Source organism: Bos taurus, chromosome 9 (assembly GCF_002263795.3).
Source record: "Bos taurus isolate L1 Dominette 01449 registration number 42190680 breed Hereford chromosome 9, ARS-UCD2.0, whole genome shotgun sequence".
Lineage (NCBI taxonomy): Eukaryota > Metazoa > Chordata > Mammalia > Artiodactyla > Bovidae > Bos > Bos taurus.
Genome location: NC_037336.1, coordinates 15,351,635 through 15,364,478, shown reverse-complemented (window position 1 = coordinate 15,364,478; position 12,844 = coordinate 15,351,635). Strand labels below are relative to the sequence as shown.

At 36.9% G+C, this 12,844-nt stretch overlaps 1 protein-coding gene across 11 annotated transcripts in view; it reads right to left on the bottom strand.

The window, feature by feature from the left end:
- The window catches only part of SENP6 (SUMO specific peptidase 6), a 143,644-nt gene that overhangs the window by 21,329 nt on the left and 109,471 nt on the right, over positions 1-12,844 (bottom strand). For all 11 annotated transcript variants that reach the window (XM_005210668.5, XM_005210671.5, XM_005210669.5 and 8 more), the window contains 3 exons: positions 10,862-10,984; positions 9,350-9,442; positions 1,084-1,514 (listed from right to left, as the gene is read on the bottom strand). In XM_005210668.5, the coding sequence (XP_005210725.1) occupies positions 1,084-1,514; positions 9,350-9,442; positions 10,862-10,984 (647 nt within the window). The remainder of the gene's footprint in view (positions 1-1,083; positions 1,515-9,349; positions 9,443-10,861; positions 10,985-12,844) is intronic.

Below are 12,844 nucleotides of genomic sequence, written 5' to 3'. Positions count from 1 at the left end.
GCACAAAGACCAATATCCATAGGCCTAATATCAGCTTTATGCAGCTGAGCATGTCAAACAAAAAATATTTTTGTAAGAACGCAGCAACAGCTTTCTGATTTACTAAAATAACATACACTTGTAGAAGTACCCAAAATATGCTCAGCATTCACAACTTTTGATAGGTTCTTTCTGAGGTCACATAATTTCTTCTATGTCTTATACTGAGTTTTTTCCTCCAAAGGGAATGTATTAAATCTATTCACAGTTTATTAAGTTTGCTATCTTATATATATAGTATACTATAGTTCATGAAATGGACTATTTTACTTTGAGGTTGAAGTGGAAATTCTGCAGTTGACTTGACTTGATAAAAAATTTAAGTATCTGAAGAGAAACCTTAGATTTCTAGAATAAGTGCTAGTAATATGGACCTGATTCAAGGAAAGAAACAATTTATTAGAATTGAAGGCAAATAAAAAAGCAAAGGTTGGACCAGTGCCCTTCTTTCCACTGAAAACCATGAAAGAGAGTGAGGAACAGGAACTAACCTTTAATTTGAATGTCAACAACTATTTGGAGGAAAAAGCTTTAATTTTTTGCCTCTTGATCTCAATTTGCCCATCTGTAAATTGAGAAGATCAAACTAATTTGCCTTTTAGATCTAAGATTGTACAACTACTGTTTATGCTGAATAAGTAAATTTCCTACGAAATAAAAACAAGTCCAAGTTCCTACAAATGAAAAATGCAGACCTTGTACTATAATTTTAAAACTGTACTCTTTGTAAGGATGAGGGGAGGAGACTCACTATAAAGGGGGCACAAGAGAATTGTTTTGAGTAATGGCAAGGTTCTAAATCTCAATTGCTATAATGATTACATGACTATATACATTTATCAAAGGTCACTGAGCTATGTTTATGAGCAACTGTTACTGTAAATAAACATTAAATATATTTATACAATAAACATTAATGTTTATACAATTAATGTTTATACAATAAACCTGACTTTAAGAAAAAGTGCACCCTGAAATTTTAATCCTATTTCTAAAAAATCCAACTTATTCTGAATTCTTTTTTTGAAATATTTAGTAACATACCTGTATGGTGCATAGAATTTAAATATTCATTCTGTAGGCCATTCTCACTTTCAGTCCTATCAACAAATTTCTGGCATGTGGGTTCTCCTTTATTCGATTCTTCATTTTCACTTGCAGTATGATTTATTTTTTTCAGACTACATTTCACACTGCTTATGTTTCTCCGGTAACGAGGGTCACTTTCTTCCTGTTCATTATTTGAATCAATTACAGCTATGCAATGCTTTCTGTTTAGCATCTTCTTAATTACAGGCTTGGCAGCAGAGTTTTGTGAACATCTGTCAATTTCACTGGCTGAAGGAGAAGAAATACAACTGTCCTCTACAGGTGAGCTTTTTTGCGTGACTGTATTTTCATGGTAATGAGGATTAGGTTCATACTTTGGTTTTTCCAAACCAGGGAAACAAACAACGGCCAAAAACCAGTGTGCACTGTAAAAAACAAATGAGACTACTGAATATATTACTAGAAAAGTTTATTATATTTGGCAATAAATATTAAAATATTTTTTCTAAAGCTTCTATAAACAAATTTATTAAGAATGCCCAATTTTTTCAATTCTTTTTTTTTAATGTGAAAATAAAAACATTTTTATTCAAATCACAAATTTACTGTCTAATATAAAATAACATTAACATATGCATTTCTGGAAAATCCCACCCAAAAGTTTCTTTATCTGTTCCTTGTTGTCACTGTCACTAGATCCACAGAGCAGCCACAAGGTTCAGACTCATCCCTGGTGTCAGGATGGCATTTAATGTGCTGAGGGCCTCCCAGTGACTCAGATGGTTAATCTACTTGTTTGAAGACTCACTGATTCATTAACAGAGTATAATGTCTATTTAAAAATAACATAATTTTTGTCAGAATTACCTAGCCTGCATTCACTTCTGCAAACAATCCTTTGAACATTTTCTTGCTTTTGGAATGAAAAATTCATTTTCCAGGCATTTAACAAAATGTAAATTACATCACTGCAATTCATCATTCCCATTTAATACCTTTCCTTTGTTTTACTTATGCCAAGGGTAAAAAACCAGCAACATTAAAATATCTTCAGAAGTCTAACTAATTAGACTTTATAAGTTTGAACATTTTCTAAATATTGTACATAATAGTTTTTTAAAGACTTTTCATCTGTGTTTTTCTTATTAATAAGGTGAGTGAGTGAATGAAAGTTGCTCAGTTGTGTCTGATTCTTTGCGACCCCATGGACTATACAGTCCATGGAATTATCCAAGCCAGAATACTGGAGTGGGTAGCCTTTCCCTTCTCCAAGGGATCTTCCCAACCCAGGGATCGAATCTAGGTCTCCTGCATTGCAGGTGGATTCTTTACTAGCTGAGCCACCAGGGAAGCCCAAGAATACTGGAGTGGGTAGCCTATCCCTTCTCCAGGGGATCTTCCTGACCCAGGAATTGAACCGGAGTCACCTGCACTGCAGGCAGATTCTTTGCCAACGAATCTATCAGGGAAGCTTGGTTAATATTAACTAGGTATTATTAAGTATTAATATTAGGTATTAACAGATACTAATAACACTTATTAGGCATTAATAATATAGATTTATTAATACTGAAAATATTCTTGTCTCATACTCTACTGAAATAAAATACACTAAATTGAAATAGTGTATCTAGTCTAATTATCAGTACAGAAGTATCAATAGAATTCCAGCTAGAGCTGAATTCAGGTATCATCATAGTTCCTGACAGTAGGATATAAGCTATGAATAAGAAGCTATACAGCTAAAAGTGGCTAATATTCATTAATCTAACTAATTTTATTAAGGGTATACTATTTGCTAGGCACAGTGTTATGTGAAAGGGTCTTCCCTGGTGGCTTAGACAGTAAACAATCTGCCTATAATGCAGGAGACCCAAGTTTGATCCCTGGGTTGGGAAGATTCCCTGGAGAAGGGAATGGCAACCCACTCCAACGAACAGGCTAAAGATGTCAGATAATTTATTAGCTAAGCACAATATCTGTCATAGAGTATGGAGTTCAGTAGATATCTGCTGTATGAAAAATGAATGTTGACCCAGACAAAAGTTATTGCATATTCTATTTATGCAAAATATTAAATTTCCCCAAGGTAATACTAAGAAGCACTGTATGTCTCTTCATTAGACACAATAAATAGAAAAGTTCACAGAGGCTGCCTTCATCCTCAGTACTGAAAATCCAGATGGAGAAATGCTTCCCTCCTCAACTATTAATCCTCAGGACCCTATGGACTTAGGTCAGGCCAGGCTGGGAGAAGAGTGCACACCATCTTCCTCACTTCCTCACCCCAAAGACACAGCTGACACTAAGTCACATCTCAACTTCAGAAAGGTTATAAAGTGAAAAAATGTGCTTTAAAAATTGATTAAACATGGTATAACATAGTGATTCTCAACCTACAGCTGAAACCGAAGTCTATCACAGTTATAAACATTTTTCAGCTATGATAATATGGATGAGCCATAGTTTTTCTGTTGTAATAACTTGGGGAAAAAATCTTCCTTCACCTAGCTGTAAAGAGAAAGCTGAATCGGATACATCTCACCTTACTTTCAACCTCTAAGAGCCAGAGTTTTGCTTTTATGATCCCTTTTAATGGCAGATACCTTGACCTTAAGCCATTAGTGGGAGGCATGGCTAAAACAGGCAATTTCACTTAGTTTAATTTGATGTTTGGATTAGGTCCAAACATCAAATTTCTGTTCCTTGTCCATTACTACAACAATTTTTAACAAATAGCTTATCAACTTTTAGCTTAAAGAAATTACCACCACCAGGAAAATTAAAATAGATGACGAATACAGGGCAGCCTCTCTAGTTAGTTTTACCTCTTTATAAAAAAGCCCTCATGATCTGGAAGTTATTCTTCCATCTACGAACAGCACAGTTCTGCAGAACACAACTAATTCACTCGCTACCTTTCACCAAGACAACCAAGATGACACGAAGCACTAAATATAGCATCCATCCACATCAGTCACCACGACTAAGGATGTGCCTCTATTACTATATTATATATGCCTCAAATTATATTTTTATTTTAAATTTTTATAATTAATTTCTGACAAATGGCTTCCCATGTATACCCCTCCCTTTTACCAAGTGGGCAGCTCATTTGCTACTTGATATGACAAATTAATGTCAAGAAATCTAATTTTGAGGAAAATGAAGAAATTATAAAGATTAATTTTAAACTTAGTTTTAAATTTTATTGATACTATGATACTATGTTTAACTCAAATCATTTTGAAGAGGCTGGGCTTTACAGTCATAACCAATGTTTTAACCTAGTCTACTATCTTTGGCTGGGCTAATTAGAGATCATAATAGGTGTTATAATTAAAGCATGATTTTATTTATTTTTTTTTAAATTTTTTTTCCTAATTTTATTTTATTTTTAAACTTTACATAATTGTATTAGTTTTGCCAAATATCAAAATGAATCCATCACAGGTATACATGTGTTCCCCATCCCGATGATGGGGAAAAGCATGATTTTAAATAAAAAGAATCTGACTATACTACATAGTAAATGTTTTTTATAGTGAGAAAGAGAGCACATTCAGAAGCTAGCTTGGCACAGACAGGCGTATTAGACATTAAAATCTTACAGAACACCAACCTCAAACAAAGTTACTCTGCAACCATGATAAAAATGAGACAAAGCAAGGTCATTTCATAATTTGTCTTAGCAGAGACAAATATAAGGTCACAATGCAACCCTTCAAAATACCAAATATCTTTTTGCTAAATGAGTGAATGCATGCCGCTGGAGCGGTTGTGAGGAGATACCCCATGTCCAAGGGCAAAGGAGAAGGCCCAGCAAGATGGTAGGTGAAATCGCCTTTAGAATCAAACTCCATACCCACCAGAGATGCTCAAAGGGCTCAAATATACCTTGTGTACAACAGGACCCAGAAACCCCACAGAGACTGAGACAGAACTGTGTTTGAGTATCTCCTGCGGAGGTATGGGTAAGCAGTGGCCTGTCACAGGGGCAGGGGGCACTGAGTGTAGCAGTGTGGGCATGGGACCTTTTGAAGGAGGTCGCCATTATCATTGTTACCTCCACCAGAGTTTGGCTCCAGGTAAACAGAAGGGAGGGAACACAGCCCCACCCAGCAACAGAAAACTGGACTACAGATTTATTGAGCATGGCCCTGCCCATCAGAACAAGACCCTGTTTCCCCTTAGTCAGTCTCTCCAATCAGGAAGCTTCTGTAACCTTCTCCAAAAGAGGGAAGACAGACTGAAAACCACAATCACAGAAAACTAACCAATCTAATCACATGGATGCTTTACAGTATGAGCCACCAGGGAAGCCTCACATGGACCACAGCTTTGTCTAACTCAATGAAACTAGGAACCATGCCAAGTAGGGCCACCCAGGACAGATGGGTCATGGTGGAGAGTTTTGACAAAACATGGTCCACTGGAGAAGGGAATGGCAAACCACTTCAGTATTCTTGCCTTGAGAACCCCAGGAACAGTATGAAAAGGCAAAAAGATAGGACACTGAAAGATGAACTCCCCAAGTCTGTAGGTGCCCAATATGCTACCAGAGATAAATGGAGAAATAACTCCAGAAAGAATAAAGAGACACAGCCAAAACAAAAACAACATCCAGTAGTGGATGTGATTGGTGATGAAGTAAACACCGAAGCTGTAACGAGTAATACTGCATAAGAACCTGCAATGCTAGGTCCATGATCAAGGCAAATTGGAAGTCGTCAAATAAGAGATGGCAAGATGAACACTGACACTTTAGGAATCAACAAACAAATCAGATGGACTGGATTGGGTGAATTTAACTCAGATGACCATGATATCCACTACTGTGGGCAAGAATCCTGAGAAGAAATGGAGTAGCCATCATAGTCAACAAAAGAGTCTGAAATGCAGTACTTGGATACAATCTCAAAAACGACAGAATGATCTCTGTTCATTACCAAGGCAAACCATTCAATATCACAGTAATCCAAGTCTATGCCCCGAACAGTAATGCTGAAGAAGTTGAAGTTGAATGGTTCTATGAAGACCTATAAGACCTTATAGAACTAATACCCAAAAAAGATGTCCTTTTCATTATGGGGGACTGGAATGCAAAAGTAAGAAGTCAAGAAATACCTGGAGTAACAGGCAAATTTGGCCTTGGAGTACAGAATGAAGCAGCAAAGTCTAATAAGAGTTTTGCCAAGAGAATGATCTGGTCATAGCAAACACACTCTTCCAACAACACAACAGAAGACTCTACACATGGACATCACCAGATGGTCAATACCGAAATCAGACTGATTATATTCTTTGCAGCCAACGATGGAGAAGCTCTATACAGTTAGCAGAAACAACACCGGGAGCTGACTGTGACTCAGATCATGAACTCCTTACTGCCAAATTCAGACTTAAATTGAAGAAAGTGGGGAAGACCACTAGACCATTCAGGTATGACCTAAATCAAATCTCTTAGAATTATACACTGGAAGAGACAAACAGATTCAAGGGATTAGATCTGATAGGCAGTGTGTGAAGACCTATGGATGGCAGTTCATGACATTGTACAGGTGACAGGGATCAAGACCATCCCCAAGGAAAAATGCAAAAAGGCAAAATGGTTGTCTGAGGAGGCCTTACAGATAGCTGTGAAAAAAAGAGAAGTGAAAGGCAATGGAGAAAAGGAAAGATATACCCATTTGAATGCAGAGTTCCAAAGAATAGCAAGGAGAGATAAGAAAGCCTTCCTCAGTGATCAATGCAAAAAAAAGAGCAAAACAATAGAATGGAAAAGACTAGAGATTTCTTCAAGAAAATCAGAGATACCAAGGCAACATTTTATGGAAAGATGGGCTCAATAAAGGACAGAAATGGTATGGACCTAACAGAAGCAGAAGATATTAAGAAAAGGTGGCAAGAATACACAGAAGGACTGTACAAAAAAGATATTCACAACCCAGATAATCACGATGGTGTGATCACTCACCTAGAGCCAGACATTCTGGAAGGCAAAGTCAAGTGTGCTTTGGGAATCATCATAATGAACAAAGCTAGTGGAGATGATGGAATTCCAGTTGAGCTATTACAAGTCTTAGAAGATGATGCTGTGAAAGTGCTGCACTCAATATGCCAGCACATTTGGAAAACTCAGCAGTGGCCACAGGACTGGAAAAGGTCAGTTTTTATTCCAATCCCAAAGAAAGGCAATGCCAAAGAATGCTCAAACTACAGCACAATTGCACTTATCTCACACGCTAGTAAAGAAATGCTGAAAATTCTCCAAGCTAAGCTTCAATGGTACGTGAACTGTGAACTTCCAGATGTTCAAGCTAGATTTAGAAAAGGCAGAGGAACCAGAGATCAAATTGCCAACATCCGATGGATCATCAAAAAAGCAAGAGAGTTCCAGAAAAACATCTACTTCTGCTTTGTTGACTATACAAAGCCTTTAAATGTGTGGATCACAACAAACTGTGGAAAATTACCAGACCACCTGACCTGCCTCTTGAGAAATCTGTATGCAGATCAGAAAGCAACAGTTAGAACTGGACATAACAGACTGGTTCCAAATAGGGAAATGAGTACGTCAAGACTGTATACTGTCAGCCTGCTTATTTTAACTTATATGCAGAGTACATCATGAGAAACACTGGGCTGGAGGAAGCTCAAGCTGGAATCAAGATTGCCAGGAGAAATATCAATAACCTCAGATATGCAGATGACACATCCCTTATGGCAGAAAGTGAAGAGGAACTAAAAAGCCTCTTGATGAAAGTGAAAGAGGAGAGTGAAAAAGTTGGCTTAAAACTCAACACTCAGAAAACTAAGATCATGGCATCTGGTCCCATCACTTCATGGCAAATAGATGGGAAAACAATTAAAACAGTGTCAGACTTTATTTCTGGGGGCTCCAAAATCACTGCAGATGGTGACTGCAGCCATGAAATAAAAAGACGCTTGTTCTTTGGAAGAAAAGTTATGACCAACCTAGACAGCATGTTCAAAAGCAGAGACATTACTTTGCCAACAAAGGTCCGTCTAGTCAAGGCTATGGTTTTTCCAGTAGTCATGTAAGGATGTGAGAGTTGGACTACAAAGAAGGCTGAGCACCAAAGAATTGATGCTTTTGAACTGTGGTGTTGGAGAAGACTCTTGAGAGTCCCTTGGCCTGCAAGGAGATCCAACCAGTCCATCCTAAAAGAGATCAGTCCTGAATATTCATTGGAAGGACTGATGCTCAATCTGAAACTCCAATACTTTGGCTACCTGATGCAAAGAGCTGACTCACTGCAAAAGACCTGATGTTGGGAAGACTGAAGGTGGGAGGAGAATGGGACGAAAGAGGATGAGACGGTTGGTTGGCATCACTGACTCAATGGACATGAGATTGAGTAAACTCGGGGAGTTGGTGATCGACAGGAGGCCTGGTGTGCTTCAGTGCATGGGGTCGCAAAGAGTTGGACATGACTGGGCGACTGAACTGATCGACTGACTGAGTTCTTTATCCAAACAAACCACTGCTTCCTTAGACCTTCCCTCAAACCACCAAAACAAAGACCAAATCCTGCTACTGCCTCTTTCAAACACATTTTTATTTAGAGCAGTTATGGTCGGCCATGGTATATGTTCTCCCTGAATGCAAGTACTAAACCCATGCTGCCCAATTACAAGAGTATTCCTGGAGGTCTTTGGCTGGAGGGCAGGACAGTTAGAAAATGAAATACAGAAACTCTCAAGTGCAAATTGTATAATAATACTAAGGTATACATCTATGCCTCTCTAGTCACTGGGTGAGAATAACATGAAATGTTTACCACCTCTATTTACTTAGGAAATAGCTTCAGGTAGTAAACATGGTTTTCAGTGAGCAAATGACATAAATCCAGCCACCTTCTCTTCATTTTGGTTGAGTCGAAGTGTGTTTTATAAACTAAAAATCCAAATTCTTCTGTGTGACCTAATCACCATTCTGTACAAGGTAGTGTTTTCTATAGGATGTCTCCTAGACCACAAGTACCATTTTTAAAAGATGACATTATTCTACACTGATGAATCAAATGAAATTAGGAAGATTTCTTATTACTTGTAAAATTCCATATCTTACATGATTCACTGAAAAAGTATATTAATATCCATAAAATAAGAAGTATAAGTATCAACATATACAAAAAATTTCAGAAAGAAGTTTAAAACTGGATGAATTATTCACCTCATAAACGTATTTTCTAAAAATTGCCATCACATTTACATAAAGAAAACTGTTACTCACGCTTCATTAAGGGGTACAAAAATAAAATCCTTCTCAAAAATATCTACATGCCGGGTCCATGTTTTTACTCTTCCATGTCGCTTCTGCTGTATTCTGTAAGACAAGAGGAGAACTATGAAGCTTCTGAAATGTTTCCAGTGTTGTCAGCCTATATGCAGCAATTTATACATTACAGTGATTAAGATGTCAACAGATCAAACAGCTGTATAAGAGGATTTAACAAGATGTGAAAAGAAAGCAAAATATCTGAGATGGAGCTGGGAAGATGTGAAACTGACCATCACTGAATCTGGAAGAAAGAGATTCTTTAATTCCTACTATTTCTTACTAGGGTGCTTATTGTTGCAGAACTGGTTTTAGCAAAAATATTGAGTGTGTATCAGACTGTGACCTATAAGAACTAAGGTGAAGAGAGCAGGGAAAGTGAGCACTGTTTTACAGTAGGTAAAACAGGACAAATTATCAGGACTGGTCAAAACCAACCACTACCATCAACTCTGGGCTTCCGATAGCTCCGCTGGTAAAGAATTCACCTGCAATGCAGGAGACCTGGGTTTGATCCCTGGATTGGGAAGATCCCCTGGACAAGGGAAAGACTACCCACTCCAGTATTCTGGCCTGGAGAATTCCATGGAGTGTATAGTCCATGGGGTTGCAAAGAGTAGGACACTACTGAGTGACTTTCACTTTCTTTCTTTCACCATAAACTCTAAGATACAAAATTAGATATCACTGAAACAGTGGAAAATTTATTTATATTGTACACAACAGCCATTGATTCAAGACATTTAATAGCACTGATAACAACAACGGACTCTCGTGTGTATCTTGTAACCAATTACCAGCAAGTATTAGAGCTGGATGCACTCGCTATATGGAAAGGCATTATAAATAACTCAGGGCTCATATGTAGAATACTGTTTCCTTGTCTGAGAATTATTATCCAAAGAACTTATTAATATTACAGATTCACAGATTCCACTGTTAAAGATCCTACAGATGGAACATGTAGGGTAAAACAGAGCAATTGGTATTTAATAACTTTCAAGATTTAATAAGATTCAAGTAATTTTCCTTTTTTAAACTTTCAGATATATTTGGAAAATATTGATCGACATATTAGACCTAAAACCTTTACGAATCCCAGGTATTCTTTGGGTTTTAAATATTATAAGCTATATAAATTTTGCTAATTGAGACTAGAAGGAAAAAAAGTTGCTTTAATATAAATAAGTGATGTTTTTCCTAAGTTAAACTTAAGTGACTTACTGTGCTATGCTAAGTCACTTCAGTCATGTACGACTCTGTGCGACCCCACAGACGGCAGCCCACCAGGCTCCCCCGTCCCTGGGATTCTCCAGGCAAGAACACTGGAGTGGGTTGCCATTTTCTTCTCCAATGCATGAAAGTGAAAAGTGAAAGTGAAGTCGCTCAGTCGTGTCCGACTCTTAGCGACCCCGTGGACTGCAGCTTACCAATATCTATTAAATATTTTCAAAAAGCTTGACTTACGATAGATTAGTTGTTTCATGAAGATTTCTCCTCTCCCTTTGATTAAGGCGTTTATAGAAAAAAGAACTGAATATATGAATTCGGTCAGCTTCTTCTTTCTTCAATTTTTCAAGCACCAAATACCTGTTTTATACGAAGCAATTCCAAACAGAATGAATTTAAGTTTGTGTACTAAAAACAGAGTGATCAAATACCTATTCACCACCAATCTCCATTCCTTTAAACCGAAAGACTTTATAAACAAAATTTCACATTCTAGACAATGATTACTATCAGATTATTTCTAAGTAATAAAACATGATATTTAAGAGTAAAACTAGAACTTGAAAGATCTAATCTTTTTAAACAAGGGCACATTTATGAACATTCACATAAACTTTATCAAAGCCAACAGAAATGCTAGAAATGCTCATCAATCAATGAATGGAAAATGTGGTATACCCATACAATGGAAAATTACACAGCAATAAAAAGAAATGAAGTTGATGCATGTAGTTTGATAAAAAGAACCTTGAAAATGATATGCTAAGTGAAAGAAGCCAGCCACAGAAAAGCACATATTGTATGATTCCATGTATATGAAATGTTCAGAATATGCAAATCCATAGACATAGTGAGGAGACTGGTGGTTGCCAGAGCTGCGAGTAAGGTTCGAGGGAAATGGGGAGTCACTCCTAATGGGTACTGAATTCTGTGAGGGATGAAAATGTTCTAGTATTAATTATGGTGGTGGCTTCAAAATTGAACACACTAAAAACCACTGGAATTATACAGTTGAAATGTGTGATCTGTATGGTATATGCACTATATCTTAATAAAGCTATCTTTATGTATTATTTTGTTTTAAACACTTTAAATAAACCATGGATGACCTAGCCATAGACTACTTTTTATAAAAACAGAAATGAAACAGAAAGAACCTGTACAGTGGTGAGGTTGTAACAATGACTAGTCTTTAAAGTGATCTTGTATCAGTTCTAATTTTTCCTTGCTTTAGTTGTTTTTTTCCTGAAGGTAGGTCTATATTAAAACAAATAGATATGGTCCTTTAAATTACAAAGATAAATTATGATACATTAAATTTAATTGTTTACGTCTTAAACTCCCTCAAAGGAGCTATGCAAAGTCAAGCTTAAGGCCACATTCATCTTATTAAAATGAGGCTCATATGAAAACCTTGTGAAATCTTGCACAGAAACAGGAAGTACCCACAGGGCACACCTTTGAGGCCTGTCACTTTAATCATAATATTCAATAATTCTAAAGCTCAAAAAGGACATAACTTACAGATTTCTTGCTTTAGGGCAACTCAGTGTGCCCCCACAAAGGATATAAGACAGTGAATCAGCTCATGACACAGTTTAAATCAACTGCTGAATTCTACATCTTATATTCAAAACAGAGCATGTAGTGAATTAGACTTGAACTTACAGACTGTAACCATAATGGGTGAACCATGATGCTTTACCAAAAAAAATGACAATGGCTCTTTTGTAAACTGAACTGAATGAACAATGGGATTTGCTGACTTAAGAAAACAGACTATACTTCATATATAAACAGACCCATGCTTTATTTTTGTAAATGTACGAAATTAATTTAAAGATGAAAGGATTTTCATACAGAAAACTTAAGAAAGATCTACAGACGTATTAGAAATAAGTTTTATCAAGATGGCTGGCTATAAGATCAGAAAATATTTTTACTGAAATACTCAAAAATATGAGTATCAGTCATGTCCAAATTGCATAAATTTAGTGGCGGGCTCCTCAAGCTTGGCACCACTGACATTTTAAGCCAGATAATTCTTTGTTGCTGGGATTGTCCTGTGCAGTGTAGTGTGTTTAGCGTTATCTCTGGCCTCTACCCACTAGATGCTATTAGATTGTATCCTTTCCTTTTGTGAGAAACAAAAATGTCCACAGACATTGTCAAACAACCCCTGGGGCCAAAGCTGCCTCCAGTTGAGATTAACTGATTCAG